Source organism: Ambystoma mexicanum, chromosome 9 (genome assembly GCF_040938575.1).
Source record: "Ambystoma mexicanum isolate Mex_15411 chromosome 9, UKY_AmexF1_1, whole genome shotgun sequence".
Taxonomy (NCBI): Eukaryota; Metazoa; Chordata; class Amphibia; order Caudata; family Ambystomatidae; genus Ambystoma; species Ambystoma mexicanum.
The window spans coordinates 668394727-668413827 of record NC_090931.1 but is presented as its reverse complement, the minus strand read 5'-3'; the positions used below and the strand labels follow the sequence as shown (position 1 = coordinate 668413827).

At 45.5% G+C, this 19101-nt stretch overlaps 1 protein-coding gene across 1 annotated transcript in view; it reads right to left on the bottom strand.

Annotated features, from left to right (window-relative positions):
- Nucleotides 1-19101, bottom strand: part of CDK15 (cyclin dependent kinase 15) — a 504364-nt gene that overhangs the window by 232291 nt on the left and 252972 nt on the right. Inside the window, exon 8 of the mRNA XM_069615506.1 lies at nucleotides 8320-8440. Within this exon, the coding sequence (XP_069471607.1) occupies nucleotides 8320-8440 (121 nt within the window). The remainder of the gene's footprint in view (nucleotides 1-8319; nucleotides 8441-19101) is intronic.

The window sequence follows — 19101 nt, the reverse complement described above, 5'->3', positions numbered from 1 at the left end:
CCACTTATTTTGCAACCCGCCCTGGGGGAGAGCAGACATGTGATTGGCTTATCAGGGACTACCTTTAACTCATCATTCTCAACCCGCTCTGATGGTAATCCACAGACCTCTGTGGGTCCGTCTTTTCACTTAGGTACAACAAGGCCCCCCGCACCTCATTCTCATCTACTTAGAATTTACAACAGCACAACAATGCTCCATTTGCAGTTTCATTGCTTTACAAAAAAAGTTAGCATAAGAAAATGTATAATATGACACATCAAACAAGATTCAAATAAATAGACAGTTTTGAATGGCTGTCCTCCCCAGGCGGTTGACCAGGCACATCTTGCATCTGATTTGCAGACCAACGTTGCATGAGAACAGAGGCGGGAGGGGTACCCAAGAGGACCCTTTCAATGTAAACATCTCCCCGGGCCCTGAATTGTGTGTAGTCACGCGCGCGCGTGTCTGTGTGTCTCACCTTCCACACTACTCTGAAGTGCTCAAAAGTGTTGTGTTGAAACGTCTTACCAATTTCACAGACATCCACAACCTTCGAGACACCCTTCAAGTAGGTTTTCACTACACGGAAACTGCTTTCATGAATGTGTCCAACTTCATGGCCTCTTCTAAGCGCTCCAACCTATCCTCTATTCCAATTCTCCTTGACCTGTCTGCTGCTTTTCACACTGTCGATCACTCTGATCTCCTTAATATTCTCTTTCTTCTTGGGATTTGTGATCAAGCCCTTGCCTGGATTGAATCCTACCAAGCCAATTGTCCGTCTCCTGGAGCAATAACACCTCTAACTGTTGGTGTTGCACAAGGCTCTGTCTTGGGTCTGCTCCTCTTAACACTCTACACCTCTGCTATTGGGGCACTAATCTCACCCTTTGGGTTCTCGTACCAACTCTTCACGGCTGACACCCAAATCATCTTCTCTTTTCCTGAACTCTCCTCTGATCTCTCTATCAACATTTCGAACTGTCTCTCTACCATTGTTTATTGGATGGCTTTGCGATCTCTGATGTTAAACACTGAGAAAACAGAGGTGCTCTTCTTCCCTACCAGCTCTCCCTATCCCGTTTCCACCTGACATTCTCCCCTACTGTTCTTCAGCTAGAACCCTCAGCATCATCAATGACCCTTCTCACACCTGCTCTACTCTCATCTCCAAAACTGAAACAGCAGCTCACCTCAACCCCCTAAATATTAGGAAAATCAGGTACCTCCTTCCTTTCAACACTGCCAAGCCTCTCTTAACCACTCTTGGCTTCTGTAAACTGGACAACTGTGCAAGCATCCTCTTTGGTTTCCCCTACTTTCTGTCCTCTCGACAAGATCATTAACTTTGCTACCAGAACCCTCTTTGAGCACCCTCACTTCACACATACTTCTACGTACCGTTACCAGGCTGGATGGCTGATGATGCAAAACAGGGCCAGATTTAAATGTCTTCTCCTGGTTCACAAATCTATCCATGGTTATGCACCACTGTATCTATCGTCCTCTATCCAACTCTATAAGCCTTCTCATAATCTCTGCTCTGCCTCCTTGACTACCCTCGTGGCTCCTCGCCCTCCCTGTGCTTCCTCTCGCTTCCGCTCTTTCTCTTTTCTTGCTCCACTTGCATGAATTCTCTTCCCCCAAACATCTGAGAAACAGTCCACCTGGATTTGTTCAAAACCAATCTTAAAACCTACCTCTTAGCCTCTGACTTACCCTCTTATCCTACCTCTCATCTGCCTGCTGGCTAACATTTTGCCCTTGCCTCTAACCTGCCTCTGTCCCTCACCCCTCTGCCTCAACTATAGTGCTTCACCCATCATGGTCATGTCCCGAGCACAGCTGGTCGTACCACCGGCCTGCACTTAAAAATGTCCAATGTTTGTTGTCCTTATTCTATGTCTGTCCACTAATGTATTGTCCCCAGTGACTGTTTCATTCACTCCCCTCCACAACGTGTTCAGAATGTCCCACAAACTCACGCCAGTGTAAGAAGCGCACTGCTTCCCATCAAATCTGATTTCTTATCTTCTGTACGTTCTTTTGTGATCAAAAGAGCTTTGTTCCTCCTGTATTTACATAAATAATAAATATATAAATGTAAACAAATATAAATGTAGTGGTAAACAGATATTATTTAAACATTCTAGCACATGCGACTCTATATATAAATGTAGTTTATGGAATTAAATTCCCTTGTGGCATCTTCATGTTGGCATAATGGGAAGGAAAGTTAAAATCCGTTGGACCGAACATAAGTCTAACGTGCGAACCAGATCAGAAAGAGCACCTGTTGCACAACACATAACAGCCAGTCACTCAGTCGCCCAAATGCATTTCATAATTCTGGAACAGATTGCGGCTCCGGGAAGAGGTGCTGATGTAAATGAGATGTTGCTAGAGAAATGTATTGGATACAGACCTTGGAAGCACTGACCCCAAGGGGTATGAATCCTGAAAGGATCTCTCGTGTTTCCTGTGAAGTATTATTGAGATGTGTCATTTAATCCGTTTGGACCATCATTATATTACCCTGAATAGTAACATTATGGATGTTTGACTTTGTTTCTGACTGTGTTCCTTGGCTTTAGATTGTGACTCCAAGGAGAGGCGTTGATGAAGAAGCAAGGTTATGGTACATAGAAAAAAAAATTGGGTTCAATCTTTAGGTTCATTAATTCCTAGGAACATACATCCCGAGAGGGATTTTGAATGATTTAGTTGAGATTAATCATATGTGTTATTATCGTCTATACTAGAATTGCATCTACTTTGTTCTCGTGCATGATGACTCCACGATGGTCTAGTAAGGGCTCACGTGTACAGTGAACTCTTTTCACTATCATCAGGGGATTACTATCTTTCGTGTCAAACATGACCAATTCCAGATGGAACGCGATCTAATTTACTTATCCCTGTGACTATTTTGTGCCACATCATGTACCTGTTTCTATGTCCTATTGATCATCAGATCTGTAGACTAGAACATGTGTTTTGTAATGTCACCAGACATATTATTTAACACCTTTTAGTTCCACATGGGCGAATTTCACGTTATATAGGTATATCATGTTACATTTTCTGATTATAATGCCATTATATGTGAGCTGTCTCAAATGTATTGTTAATCAATGGATACTACATTACCCCTTTCCAGCATGATGTCATTACGTTTAGGAACGTCAGTACGTTTTAGTTCAGAGCTACACGGTATTTGTTTGAAACGTGATGAACATGATGGACTCTATTTGCTTAAATCTAGATGCCTCCTCTGACATTCACCTTAGAACATCACCATGTTCGCTTTCTAGTGATGTCACCACGCCTGGTGACATGTATGGAGCATGTGATAAGAAATATATTTAAATGCGAGCGCAGGAGACTATTTTTCCAGCTTTTCCTGCCCTGCTGCTCGCAAGAAATGTACATATAAGTTGAGAATTTTGATACTGTAATACCGGTGGGTTGCCGCCAGACTCGAAAAAATTACAGCGCCTAGCGTGGCGGTAAGACCAGGGTATTACAAACCCAGCGGCCGGAAGTCAGGCGCCGGTAGTTCTGTTAATCCCCATTCCCATAGAGACCCGTAGGGAATGGGGTACATGGAAGCTCCGGCACCGTTAATAACACTGCCTGTGCCGCCGTTAAGGTCTACTTACCGTGGCCGCTGTGTCCGGCAGGGTCAGACCTGACGGGCACAGTGACTCCGGCAAGCAGACCTGTAATATGGCAGTCTGGAAACAACTGTGCCTGTAAGCTTACCAGCACCGTTGTTTCTGGACCGGCATGCTTCTAATGAGGCCCTGTGTCTGCTACATTCAGAATGTGAATAGAAACAAAGGTTTTGTCCTGCTTTTTCCCTGTTCAACATCTAAGCTTGTTATTGACTAGAGCAACATTAGTTACATACATTGGGCCTCATTACAACTCAGGCGTTAAGGGTTAATGCCGTCGTTAACCCTTAACGCCTGATTCCGATTTTAACGGCTGCTTTTAGCAGCCGTTAAAATCCATGGCGCTAACCCGCCATGATGCTAATTACGCCACCGTAATTTACGGTGGCGTAATTAGCGCCTTCCCCACCCCCATTATGCCCTATGGGGCAAAAATGGGAATGGGGAAGGGAAAATGGGAAATGGGGATTTACCGCCCCACTCACCTTGGAATGGGGCGGTAAATCCGCCATCCACCATGGTGTAAACGTAGTTTCCACCATGGTGGTAAAGTTGGCGTAATTACCGCCTGGCTCGTAATTATTTCCATTGTGTTGTAACGTATGAAGGGTAAGCTTAATTTCTATTAACAATGAACTACACAACACATGTGAGATTTTTTGATTTTTTTGACTTTCCATGGATTAAGAGAGATCCTGATTTAATTTCTAGATCACGCTTCAACACAGTTTGGTTATATTGTATGCTCTACTAGAAGTTACAGGTTAGTGGAGATGATTTTCGAATTTGTTTTTATAATTGAGGATTCATCAGCTCAATAATTACGCTTGTCTTTATTTGCTGTAGGAAAGCAGTCTGTAATCACCTAAAGAAGGTTTTTAATCTGAAACACGTTTTAACTGTAAATTACAAAAGAGATAGACCACACTTGTTTCTTTTCATCTTGAAAGACTGTCTTAAAAATTTGAAAGCGTATATATACGTTTTTGTTACCAATTTATTTTAGTGAGTTGTATGTAAAATAGTTATTCACTTTTTGTATTCAATGGGCCACATTACGTCCCGGGCGGTAAACGTGGCGCTATTTGCGCCATGGTTGCCGCCTGTAAACTATCGATTCCGCCATGGTGAATGGCGGAATTACCGCCCCATTCCAAGGTTTGCGGGGGCGGTAATTCCCCATTCACCATGGCCCTTCCCCATTCCCATTTTTGCCCCCATAGGGCTCAATGGGAATGGGGGAGGCGGTAATTACGGTACCGCAAATTGCAGTACCGTAATTACCTCCAAAGTCCCTTTGCGGTCCCGTCCTTAACGGCTGGTAGAACCAGCCGTTAAGGGAGGACCCGCAAAGGGACCTCGGAATTGGGCGGTAAGGGATTACCGGCACCAGTGCCCTTACCGGTACCGGTAATCCCTTACCGCCCGGGTCGTAATGAGGCCCAATGTGTATGAACACTAACATTCCTTGACAAACGCATTAGATTACATATTCAATTTATTTGCCAAAGGGGCCCACCCCAAAAATATTCACAATGCCGTGGGTGCAGCTGTGATCACGGGTGGGCCCCCAGTTAACAGGGGCCACCCTGCAGATTAAAAAAGGCTGCGGTGCATGGTGGTGAGTGTGGGCAGACCCCCACTTGAGCAGGGGGCTACCCAGGACTATATAAAGTGGGAATTACCCAAGTTGATCGATAAAAATTGATTAAATGCTACATTTGACCGAATTCAGCGAGTACCATTCAATCGATTTTTTAAAAATACCGAACATGAAGAGCAGGGGCTGCGAGGGTGTCCCCTGCTCCCCATGTTCGGTATTTTTGGGGTTCCGGGGTTTGGGTTTGTGTTTGGGCTTCGGGGGTTCTTAAGAAATAAGAAAAAGGGACCCTGCAGTGTCAGATCCGTTCCATGTTAGAGGGACGGATCTGATGCCACAGGGGTGCAGGAGAGGCAGCGGACAGTGAAAAGGTAAGTAAGGAAGGCTTGGAGGCAGGGGCGTTGCTAGGGGGGGGCTAAGGGGGCTATAGCCCCTGATCTTTTGGTTGTAGCCCCGGATAGAATCTCAGGAGCTACAGCCAAAAGACTAGCTAGCCCCCAGTCCCGACAATTCTGGCATCAGCTTAGCCCCGGGTCTTTTCCAGACCTAGCAACTCCCCTGCTTGGAGGTGTACTGGCATGACTACGGTCAATTCCGCCGCAAATATTTCTTCCTCCGTCAAACAACCCAAATCCTATAAAGCATGGGGAGCACAGTGAATGCAGGTGGCCTCACGTGGTGGACGGGGCCACCCTGAAGAAAGAGGAAGGCCCTGGGCCCCATCATTTGTCATTATGGTAAAGGACCAGTCAGCCAGGGAACCAGCCGGCCACCAGCTAGCAAAGTCAACATCCATCCAACATTGCCTTCAGCCAGTGGCCAGCCAGAATTGTGCCAGCGACACCAAGGAGAGGCCCATGTGAGGGAGTGACTGACTGCAGCAGTCACGCCATTGTGACATTACTGTGTTTTATGTAGTACATATGTTGGAAGTACATGTGTATATGTATGTGTAGTTATATGTATATATTTAAGTGCTGTTATGTAGGGTAATTGTTATGTAGGGGAGCGTAGTGTTTGGGGTAAGTGTTAGGGGGAATGCTAAGTAGGGTTAAGTGTTAAGTGGGGTAAGATATTAAAAATGTATATAAATGTTAACTTGAGAAAGGGGGCACAGGGGAGGTAGTCTGCCGTCAGGTAGTGGGGAGTGTGACGGCCTGCCTGAGGCCACCTAGCGAGATGGTACCACCCACAGAGGCCATCCTCTGTCCTGACACTCCATGTGGGTGATACCTGAGTTTAGGTGGGGGATCTGTTGTGCCAAACTCACCCTAAGGGTCCCCGAGACCCCTGCAAGGAAGGGTGAGCTGACATAGCAAGTGCCCATTTAGAGTGAGCTCACGCCAGGGTATTCCTACGGAAAAGATATAAAAGGTATAAGTGGTTGTATTCAATAAAGAGGAGTCCGCATTGGGATCCCTATAAAATTCACTCCGGTGTCTGTGTCCGTAGTGATCAAAGAACTCGGGGTGTAGCCCATCTCCTGTTAACAGCCATGTTATTTTAGCAGGTGCAGCGCCCCTCCCACCCTGGTGGTATGCAGAGGATCCCTTTGATTGAAACATCTCCCAGGGCCCTGAATTGCTGTGCAGGTCGCAAGGAGGCTATGTCCTCCCTGAGCACCCCTGCCAACCATGAAACCATGACTGCTAATGTATCTATGGAAACAAGATCAGCAGCTTAACTATGAGCCTGACTGAAACGGGCCTTCTTTGACTTCTGAGTTACAGGCAACAATGTCCATATGGGCCTGTGACTCTGACTGATATGCTTCACGTTATCCAGAGAAAAGTCACTAAGGGCCTCATTAGCAGTGTTGCGGTAAGGCAACAACGGTGCCGGTAGTGCTACCGGCGCCGTTGTTACCTTGCCGCAACATTCCGAGTTTGCTTGCGGGTGCTGCTCTGGACGCCTGGTTAGACCAGGCGTGCAGAGCGGCACCCGCGAGCAGACTAGGATGGTAGCAGCGATACCGTTTTTAACTCAAATGGGAATGGGGCCGTACCTGGTCCCGCGAATGGGAATTACTGGGCCCTTCAAGGTCGGAATGGCCCGGTAAGTCCCCTTTTGTGGGACCCGGACCCGAGTTTGGGGGTAGCCATGCCCTTATTAAGGGCATGGTTACCTCCAAACTCGTAATGAGGCCCTAAGGCTAAAACCGTAATCGGGTGCCTACTCTCTGCCCCAACCAGAAATTATTTCCAGTTGGCACTGATCCCCAGGTACACGTATTTCCATGTCAATCCGTGAAATCCCCCCTCCTTACCCACATCATTCCGTATCAGGTGAGAAATTCTTATTCTGTTGAATCCACCGTTTGTTGATTGGTTCATTTACTGACTTCCATTTCGCTCTACACAAGGCCACGCCAATAGATTCAGAGAATTGACAGAGCAGGAAAAACCCCATGCTTTTAAAGATCTGACCAACCAATAACAAAAACAGAGCCTTAACACAAGCACAATACACATAAATCCATTAGCAGGGCTGCAAAGAAACCCTCCACAAGGTTGGCCCTCAACACAATGGGCCTCATTACTAGGTAGGTGGTAGGGGATTACCGGCACTGGTAAGGACACCGGTGCCGGTAATCCCTTACCACCCTATTCCGAGGTCCCTTAGCGGGTGCCTTCCTTAACGCCTGGTTTTACCAGGCGTTATGGAAGGGACCCGTTAAGGGACTTCAGAGATAATAACAGTACCGCAAATTGCGGTACCGTTATTAGCTCCATCTTCATTCCCATTGAGCCCTATGGGGGCTCGAATGGGAATGGGGAATGGTTCCCGGAATGGGACTTACCGGGTCCTCCAAGATTGGAATGACCCGGTAAGTCCCTATTTCGGGAACCCGCACCCAGAATGCGGTAAGGGGGTAGCCATGGTGCTAATAGCACCATGGCTACCTCCTACCTCGTAATGAGGCCCAATGAGCTCTTTGGAATGACACGATGTTCAGGGGCAAGGTTCGGGTATGAGGAAATTAGAATTTGGACTTGCCGAGGACCACTCAACATCCACCTATCAGCAGATGCAGGTTCTAGAAAAGTATGATCTCACCAGATGTCCAGCTCCGAGGAGTAGTCAGTGGCTCCAAGTAGCACATCGGGAGGGCGATACCATAGTGTCACTACCTCTGCAGAATAGGTCTGGCTGGGGATGGATTTGGCACGTGCGAGACCTGATGAACATGTGGGTGAAAGTAAGGCACCATTAACAGGTGGCAACAAAAAGAACAGGCCAGACACAACATAGATATCAAACTTAATATGACTGTCACCAACACGAGCTCAACTTTCATGGCTGGGAAGCAGTAAATGTAACAAATGGGAAAAGACGAGCAAAGAATTTGAAGGCTTGTGTTTCAGCATCCCTTTTAGCAAGTTGACAAGCAAACATCTCCATCAGCTGCTAGAGAGCAACCTATGTCTGCTAAGGAGCAGGAATAGCACCAGTAGCTGGCAGACTTATGGATGTGCTCACAAGCAGTTAAAGCCGAGACCCTCATCATTGGCAGTGAACTTCAGGAAAGTCTAACCTAGAGTTGAGATACAGACATGCTAGCAACCAGACCCGGGAACGCCTCAGATAGCAGTCATACGCTGAACATTTCCACAACCTATCAGATCCAGGAAATCCCCACTAGTGGTCACAGTCAGGAATGTCCCCACTAGCAGCCAGTGTGAAAACGTCTTCAATAGCGTTTACAACCAGGAATGTCTCCGCTATCAGTTAGTCTCAGGGACACCTCCACTAATATTGCCCAGGAACATCCTCACTGGCGGTCATCATAGGGAGAATCAGTATATGTAGTCAGATTCGGGAATGTCTGAAGTAGAAGTCAGGGTCAGGAGCATCTCCACTAGCGGTTGCAGTCAAGAATGACTCCACTGTTAATCAGACTCAGGAACTTTGCACTAGCTGCAAAACTCTGAAACATCTCCACTGGCAGCTGCAGTCAACAATGACTTCACTGTCACTAGCAGCAAAACTCTGAAACATCTCCACTAGCAGTTGCAGTCAAGAATGACTCCACTGTTACTCAGACTCAGGCAGGCTCAGGTACTTTGCACTAGCAGCAAAACTCTGAAACATCTCCACTAGCAGTTGCAGTCAAGAATGACTCCACTGTTAAGCAGGCTCGGGAACTTTGCTCTAGCAGCAAAACTCTGAAACATCTCCACTAGCAGCTGCAGTCAAGAATGACTCCACTGTTAATCAGGCTCGGGAACCTTGCACTAGCAGCAAAACTGAGAAACATCTCCACTAGCAGCTGCAGTCAAGAATGACTCCACTGTTAAGCAGGCTCGGGAACTTTGCACTAGCAGCAAAACTCTGAAACATCTCCACTAGCAGCTGCAGTCAAGAATGACTCCACTGTTAAGCAGGCTCGGGAACTTTGCACTAGCAGCAAAACTCTGAAACATCTCCACTAGCAGCTGCAGTCAAGAATGACTCCACTGTTAAGCAGGCTCGGGAACTTTGCACTAGAAGCAAAACTCTGAAACATCTCCACTAGCAGCTGCAGTCAAGAATGACTCCAGTGTTAAGCAGGCTCGGGAACTTTGCACTAGCAGCAAAACTCTGAAACATCTCCACTAGCAGCTGCAGTCAAGAATGACTCCACTGTTAATCAGGCTCGGGAACTTTGCACTAGCAGCAAAACTGAAACATCTCCACTAGCAGCTGCAGTCAAGAATGACTCCAGAGTTAAGCAGGCTCGGGAACTTTGCACTAGCAGCAAAACTCTGAAACATCTCCACTAGCAGTTGCAGTCAAGAAAGACTCCAGTGTTAAGCAGGCTCGGGAACCTTGCACTAGCAGCAAAACTGAGAAACATCTCCACTAGCAGCTGCAGTCAAGAATGACTCCACTGTTAATCAGACTCGGGAACTTTGCACTAGCAGCAAAACTCTGAAACATCTCCACTAGCAGTTGCAGTCAAGAATGACTCCACTGTTAAGCAGGCTCGGGAACTTTGCACTAGCAGCAAAACTCTGAAACATCTCCACTAGCAGCTGCAGTCAAGAATGGCTCCAGTGTTAAGCAGGCTCGGGAACTTTGCACTAGCAGCAAAACTCTGAAACATCTCCACTAGCAGCTGCAGTCAAGAATGACTCCACTGTTAAGCAGGCTCGGGAACTTTGCACTAGCAGCAAAACTGAGAAACATCTCCACTAGCAGCTGCAGTCAAGAATGACTCCACTGTTAAGCAGGCTCAGGAACTTTGCACTAGCAGCAAAACTCTGAAACATCTCCACTAGCAGTTGCAGTGAAGAATGACTTCACTGTTAGTCAGACTCGGGAACTGTTAGTCAGACTCAGGAACTTTGCACTAGCAGCAAAACTCTGAAACATCTCCACTAGCAGTTGCAGTGAAGAATGACTTCACTGTTAGTCAGGCTCGGGAACTGTTAGTCAGACTCAGGAACTTTGCACTAGCAGCAAAACTCTGAAACATCTCCACTAGCAGTCTTCTTCAGAAACCTTTTCCCTGGAGACTGTGTACAGAAGAAATACACCAGCAGCTACAGTCAGGAATGCCCTCTCTATCAGTCAGATTAATCAACATCCTCAATAACAGTCAGGTACAGGAATATCTCTTCAAGCATGTTTTTGCTATCAAGAAGACTAGTCTAAACCCCTACGCAAACAAGGGGCCGCAGAACCATAAGCTAGCATAGGAGGGACGCCTCTACATAGTTTACTTTATATTAAAACACATTTGAGCTGGTTAACATGTAAATGTACATATAATGCATGTGTGCCACAGTGGTACAGTTCAGGCTCCACTGGGCTGCGTGTGGATCGAGCCAATTGAACGTTCAGTGAGGCACGTGCGTCCTTCTGCTGAAACAGAAGACGGTTGGGGCGAATCAGGCCTGAGCAGCGAGGCTTCAGCTGTGTCTAAAGCTGCGTGGCTTCTAGTGCCCCAGGCCTTCCTCCTGTCTTAATGAAATTAACCCCTGATGTCCTCTCTTATGGCGGCCCGTCGCTCTCTAGGCAGGACGGCGCTGCTCGTCACAGCCGAAATCCACTGCCAGCAGTCATTTCAGGGTGAAACTTGGGCTGCTGCCGCCCAATCGGCCTGTTGGTTTCAATCACCAGTGTCCACCAGCAGTAGCACTCAAGTTTCTGAATCCATGTGTGAGAAATCCACCGTGAATGGCTTTCTCACATATGAAAGCAGGAACTTTGGGAGCTCTGGTCACTGCCAGCAGTCAAGTTGTGGATCAAAGCAGCCCATGATGTGCTGCTTTTGTTCACTGTAAGAAGGCAACAATAGTTTTAGTGTTGGCTAAGGAGGTGGAGCTAAAGTTAAAGTGCCACCTATAAGCCGGGACTATTGCATTGGAGTACATCGAATATGGATATGGAATGTGGGGCTATTTATCCTCCCATTATCTGCCCCTGACCATGCTAATCCCTATGGCCATTCCCACCCAATTCTTGCCCCTCGTCACCAGAGCACATCCTCCTTGGATCTGTTTAAGCCAGCTTTATCAAGCAACAAAGTCATTGTTTGTGCTTGCCTGCCAGTGTTATTTCAAAGAAATCTTCACAGAGTCAATGGGCCTCATTACGACCCTGTACGGGACCGGCCCCCTTCATTCCGTCAGGGCCGATTATGAGGTTCCCCTTGTGGGACCCAGATCAGACGTCTGGTAAAACCAGACGTCTTTTCCGGGTCCCGCGAGGGGAAGAGGGAGGTAACAATGGGACCCTTGTAATGTGCCCGTTGTTACCTCCCTCCCCATTCCAATTGAGCCCTATGGGGGCTCAAATCGGAATGGGGAATGGTTCCTGCAAGCAGGAATACCCGGTCCTCCTATGTCGGAATGAGCCGGTTATTCCTCATTGCAGGAACCCGGTAATGGAGCCCGGTTTGGAGGCAGCCATTGGGCTAATAGCACCATGGCTACCTCCAAACTCGTAATGAGGCCCAATGGCTTGATTACCATTATAAACATGTTACTGGTGTAATACACATCTCGTACCAAGTCTTTATAAGCAGTATGCATGTCTTTGCACTGAAGCCCTCTTAAAAACAAGCATTGGCAAACAGGGATGTCATTTCACCAAAATACCAGGGGTAGCGGAAGTGACATCACAAGACCCTTGATCCGTGATGACATCACAGGAAGTGATGTCATTCGACAACACCCCGAAGTGACATCATGGGAAGTGAGGGAACACAACCTTTCAGCCCTTGACAAAAAAGGAAGTTGCATCACATAGCGCTGTTCCTAAGTACACTACGAAAAATGTTACGATATCACTATAATGTGATATACATGTCATACAAGAATGGATCACCATGTGTATCGTTAAGATCAGTGTGCATAGCCCCATATTAGCAAATTACTGTGAATGCAAGCAGATGTTCATGGCCAAATGATAATATGTTATTATATAGCACTTACGCTTAAGCGCTTTGTATAAAAGAAATATACATGCAATATCACCCAACCTGTGTTGGCACTCAATTATCGACTTCAGAAGAATGAAGAAAGGATTAGTATAGGTGTTTAAGAACAGACTAAATCAGTGACTCACCCCCTGAAGTGTGCCTGAAATAAACCTTTAATGAGTCTAGCAATTATTGAATAGAATTCCAGAAAGACAAATTATTTGTTATTCCTATTCTTTCTTATTTAAATTTTACAAAAAGGAAACATTTTTATATTTCTTTTTTTAGGGGTAGCAAGGGAGACCTTAGGGGTCGCAGTTGCTACCCCTGTCACCCCCAAATGACATCCCAGTTGGCAAAGTCAACAATTTTGGGTTGTGTATAGGTATTAGGTGTTTGCCAAGTATTGCTTTCATATTTCCTGGCACTCACACCCTTTTGCAGTGGTTACCATCTTAAGTCTAGGTAGTACCATTATCGCAGTGCCTGGCCTATCCCCAGACAAAAGTCAAACTGTTGTATTTGCCAATGCTTTTTTGCTTCATTTAGTACACACTTAAGTAGGCCTGCTGCAGCAGCCATTAGAATAGGTTGTTTATATTCACCATAGCTTGATCTATGGGTTGGGACATTCCCAAGAGTGCCAGTGTGCATTGTCGGGCCAAAGTCCTGTTTAAGAACAACTGTGGGGTTTCACACAGCCTCTTGTGAGCTTAGTGTGCTGTGTTAAGGTTTTCTTCTGGTTTTGTTAAGACAAAACTACAGAAAAGCTGGCATGCTCCCTTCAGGGCCTATTCCTTTCAATTCAACTTCCAAATTCTAAAGTAGATAGACCAGCGTCTAACTTGCGTTGTGCATTTCCTGCCCAGTGCTCCATTTAATATATGTGCACAGCATGATTTGTTTATAGCAGCTAAATGCCTTTCTTTGCATTTAGGGCACATTTGGTTTCAACCCTTGTATACCTTCCTTCTTTACTCTGTCTTGCCTGCACTTAGGGTCGGACTGGGCCATAAAATTGTCTCGGGCACCTACGAAAAAGTGGCCCACAGGAGTCTGTCCTGATACATTCTGGTTTCACCATCACCATCTTGTAGCCAATGCTGGATTTGACTTTTATGGACTTCATTGATTCACGGTTCGTCACCCTTTCTCGACTCTCATGCTGGATTTCCTTTGCATCTTGTACTCATGGGGGCCCTGAATCATGCTGTTCCATCTTCATCTTGTATCCAGACTTGCAACATTATGTGTTACTACTGACTTCTGCAATTGTATTGGCTCTCCCCTCTTGCGTTTCCACTCTTTTTGACTGCTTACTCTCTGTTCTATACCCCCTCTCCCTTTTCCTATCTCCTCCCCTCCTCCCCTTACTTTATCTATGCACTTACTCTATCAGAATTGTCCCTCGACCTAGTATGATAGCAACCTCGTCTGTCGCTCCCCCATCCCCTTACTGTCCCCCCCTCCCTCCAGCACTATCTGAAACGTTGTCAGGCCTAGTACGATAGTTGCTTGCTTTGTTCCTCCCCTACCTTTCTGCACCCCTCTCCCTCACCTTTTGTTTTCCTCTGGCTCTACCAGAAATGTCGTCAGGCCTAGTACGGTAGTCGCCTGTCTGTTTCCATTTCCTTCCCACTCTCCCCCTCCCTTCCTTATCAATGGCTTAGCTCATGCACTATCTGAAATGTGGTCAGGTTGAGTATGATAGTTAATTTCACATCCTTACTGTTCATGGCCTGTAAGAATGTCGCTGTATTTTCCCTTGTTCCCTCCCTTGTCTTGAAGTGCTTTGAAACACATTGTGTATAGGCGCTATATAAATAAACTATCATATCATATCATTTCACAGTTGCAAATGGCAATTCATTCCTTTTGTGACACTGTTTGAATACTATTTACTCAGCAACACTGGTCAAATCTTCTAGCCGCGTAGTGAAATAACTTGTGAAACTGGCCCACACTGTTTGTTTGTTTTATTGATTTATAAAGTATACCGAACTGTGGGGAATCTGGGCGCATAAAGTGGCCCAAAAAAGTGGCCCACTTTGACCCAATAAACTGGCCCACACCAGAATTTTGCAGTTTTAGTTCGCCCATGGGCCTATTGCCTTATAGGCTAGTCCGAATACACTACCGTGCAATCCTTGGGTGATCCAACTTCTCAGGATTAGTAGGACTTTGACCTTGTGTGGGGTTATCACATTTGCCAGGCCTCATCCTCACTCTCCCTGCTACACTAACCTTTCTCCATGATGAGTCAGATTCAGGAAGGTGTCCTCTAGCAGTCAGTGTTCAGAAAGTTTCCACAAGGAGTTGCAGTCAGAACTGGCCGCACTAGTAGTCAGACTCAGGAACATCTAGACTAGCATTGAGTGTCAGGAAAGTCTATGTTAGTAATCAGACAAAGGTCTATTTTAGTAATCAGAAACATCTCCGCTAGCAGTCGGTGTTCAGAAGCTGTCCACAGGTAGTTGCAGTCAGAAATGGCTGCACCGGCAGTCAGAATCAGGGACATCTAGAGTAGCATTGAGTGCCAGTAAAGTCTCTGTTAGCAGCCAGGCATCTCTGTTAGTGATCAGAAACGTCTCCACTAGCAGTCAGTGTTCAGAAGATTTCCACAAGGAGTTGCAGTCAGAAATGGCTGCACTAGTAGTCAGACTCAGGAACATCTAGACTAGCATTGAGTGTTAGGAAAGTCTCTGTTAGTAATCAGACATGGGTCTATGTTAGTAATCAGAAACATCTCCACTAGCAGTCGGTGTTCAGAAGCTGTCCACAGGTAGTTGCAGTCAGAAATGGCTGCACCGGCATTCAGAATCAGGGACATCTAGACTAGCATTGAGTGTCAGTAAAGTCTCTGTTAGCAGTCAGGCATCTCTGTTAGTGATCAGAAACGTCTCCACTAGCAGTCAGTGTTCAGAAAGTTTCCACAAGGAGTTGCAGTCAGAAATGGCCGCGCTAGTAGTCAGACTCAGGAACATCTAGACTAGCATTGAGTGTCAGGAAAGTCTCTGTTAGTAATCAGACAAAGGTCTATTTCAGTAATCAGAAACATCTCCGCTAGCAGTCGGTGTTCAGAAGCTGTCCACAGGTAGTTGCAGTCAGAAATGGCTGCACCGGCAGTCAGAATCAGGGACATCTAGACTAGCATTGAGTGTCAGTAAAGTCTCTGTTAGCAGTCAGGCATCTCTGTTAGTGATCAGAAACGGCTCCACTAGCAGTCAGTGTTCAGAAAGTTTCCACAAGGAGTTGCAGTCAGAAATGGCTGCGCTACTAGTCAGACTCAGGAACATCTAGACTAGCATTGAGTGTTAGGAAAGTTTCTGTTAGCAATCAGACATGGGTCTATGTTAGCAATCAGAAACATCTCCACTAGCAGTCGGTGTTCAGAAGCTGTCCACAGGTAGTTGCAGTCAGAAATGGCTGCACCGGCAGTTAGAATCAAGGACATCTAGACTACCATTGAGTGTCAGTAAAGTCTCTGTTAGCAGTCAGGCATCTCTGTTAGTGATCGGAAACGTCTCCACTAGCAGTCAGTGTTCAGAAAGTTTCCACAAGGAGTTGCAGTCAGAAATGGCCGCGCTAGTAGTCAGACTCAGGAACATTTAGACTAGCATTGAGTGTCAGGAAAGTCTCTGTTAGTAATCAGACAAAGGTCTATTTTAGTAATCAGAAACATCTCTGCTAGCAGTCGGTGTTCAGAAGCTGTCCACAGGTAGTTGCAGTCAGAAATGGCTGCACCGGCAGTCAGAATCAGGGACATCTAGACTAGCATTGAGTGTCAGTAAAGTCTCTGTTAGCAGTCAGGCATCTCTGTTAGTGATCAGAAACGTCTCCACTAGCAGTCGGTGTTCAGAAGATTTCCACAAGGAGTTGCAATCAGAAATGGCTGTGCTAGTAGTCAGACTCAGGAACATCTAGACTAGCATTGAGTGTTAGGAAAGTCTCTGTTAGTAATCAGACATGGGTCTATGTTAGTAATCAGAAACATCTCCACTAGCAGTCAGTGTTCAAAAGCTGTCCACAGGTAGTTGCAGTCAGAAATGGCTGCACCGGCAGTCAGAATCAGGGACATCTAGACTAGCATTGAGTGTCAGTAAAGTCTCTGTTAGCAGTCAGGCATCTCGTTAGTGATCAGAAACGTCTCCACTAGCAGTCAGTGTTCAGAAAGTTTCCACAAGGAGTTGCAGTCAGAAATGGCCGCGCTAGTAGTCAGACTCAGGAACATCTAGACTAGCATTGAGTGTCAGGAAAGTCTCTGTTAGTAATCAGAGAAAGGTCTATTTTAGTAATCAGAAACATCTCCGCTAGCAGTCGGTGTTCAGAAGCTGTCCACAGGTAGTTGCAGTCAGAAATGGCTGCACCGGCAGTTAGAACAAGGGACATCTAGACTACCATTGAGTGTCAGTAAAGTCTCTGTTAGCAGTCAGGCATCTCTGTTAGTGATCAGAAACGTCTCCACTAGCAGTCAGTGTTCAGAAAGTTTCCACAAGGAGTTGCAGTCAGAAATGGCCACGCTAGTAGTCAGACTCAGGAACATTTAGACTAGCATTGAGTGTCAGGAAAGTCTCTGTTAGTAATCAGACAAAGGTCTATTTTAGTAATCAGAAACATCTCCGCTAGCAGTCGGTGTTCAGAAGCTGTCCACAGGTAGTTGCAGAAAAGAAACAGAGTAACAGACTGACTACCCCTCTCTCTAAGGTCTGACGACACAACAGGTGCAGGTGCTAGGAGACTGGTGTGTGAATCAACAGCAGTAACCTTGAGGGAGAGACAGTTTTTAAACAGAACCGTGACAAATATATATAAAAATAAATCTCTTTAATAGGTACTGATAAAAGAATTTTTGTAGAAAAATATATACTGATGGGCTTTGTCATATCTCACTCATACCATTCATATCAGTGCAATCATTCTGTGACAATTGGGTGCGGCAATTAACAATTTCCTCGGACATATTAGTTGTTGTTAATATGTATAACAATTAGAAAAAACACAATTGAATTTTCTATAGGTCGACATATGTTTCGGCCCCTTTCAATAGTCCCATCGTTGTTCACGGTGGTCTAAATGGTTAGTGTTGGGCCATCTTCAGGACAGTGATGATTTACTAAAAGCTTAGCGTCTTCACCCTTTTTCCGTATGAAAAGCCAAATCTAAAAACATAAATTAAACAGAAATTACAATGTGTAGCGGTCTGGTCTCTTATAGATGGTCTCAAGGTGATGGCTTGATAGCTATGCCAAAGAAACTGCACCTACCTGTGGCCGAAAAAATGGTTGTGGACCACGGAGATGAAATTGTAGGGTATCTTCTATATTCCCCTAATCTATAACCTTGACAAATGGAGAATAGAAAACAAGGTAAATTACTGCCTTGTATATAAATTGTAGCACTCACTAACTACTGGACATTACGTTTACAAATGGCATTGCAGAGCAAACTTACAAGTACCCCTTTGACAGTGGGTGGAGTGCTACAATTTATATACAAGGCAGTAATTTACCTTGTTTTCTATTCTCCATTTGTCAAGGTTATAGATTAGGGGAATATAGAAGATACCCTACAATTTCATCTCCGTGGTCCACAACCATTTTTTCGGCCACAGGTAGGTGCAGTTTCTTTGGCATAGCTATCAAGCCATCACCTTGAGACCATCTATAAGAGACCAGACCGCTACACATTGTAATTTCTGTTTAATTTATGTTTTTAGATTTGGCTTTTCATACGGAAAAAGGGTGAAGACGCTAAGCTTTTAGTAAATCATCACTGTCCTGAAGATGGCCCAACACTAACCATTTAGACCACCGTGAACAACGATGGGACTATTGAAAGGGGCCGAAACATATGTCGACCTATAGAAAATTCAATTGTGTTTTTTCTAATTGTTATACATATTAACAACAACTAATATGTCCGAGGAAATTGTTAATTGCCGCACCCAATTGTCACAGAATGATTGCACTGATATGAATGGTATGAGTGAGATATGACAAAGCCCATCAGTATATATTTTTCTACAAAAATTCTTTTATCAGTACCTATTAAAGAGATTTATTTTTATATATATTTGTCACGGTTCTGTTTAAAAACTGTCTCTCCCTCAAGGTTACTGCTGTTGATTCACACACCAGTCTCCTAGCACCTGCACCTGTTGTGTCGTCAGACCTTAGAGAGAGGGGTAGTCAGTCTGTTACTCTGTTTCTTTTCTCCCCTTTATCCTCCCTGTTTACAGACTTGACCCCCCGATAACAAAAAATTTGGGAGTACCCATTATTATACCCCACAGGTAGTTGCAGTCAGAAATGGCTGCACCGGCAGTCAGAATCAGGGACATCTAGACTAGCATTGAGTGTCAGTAAAGTCTCTGTTAGCAGTCAGGCATCTCTGTTAGTGATCAGAAACGTCTCCACTAGCAGTCGGTGTTC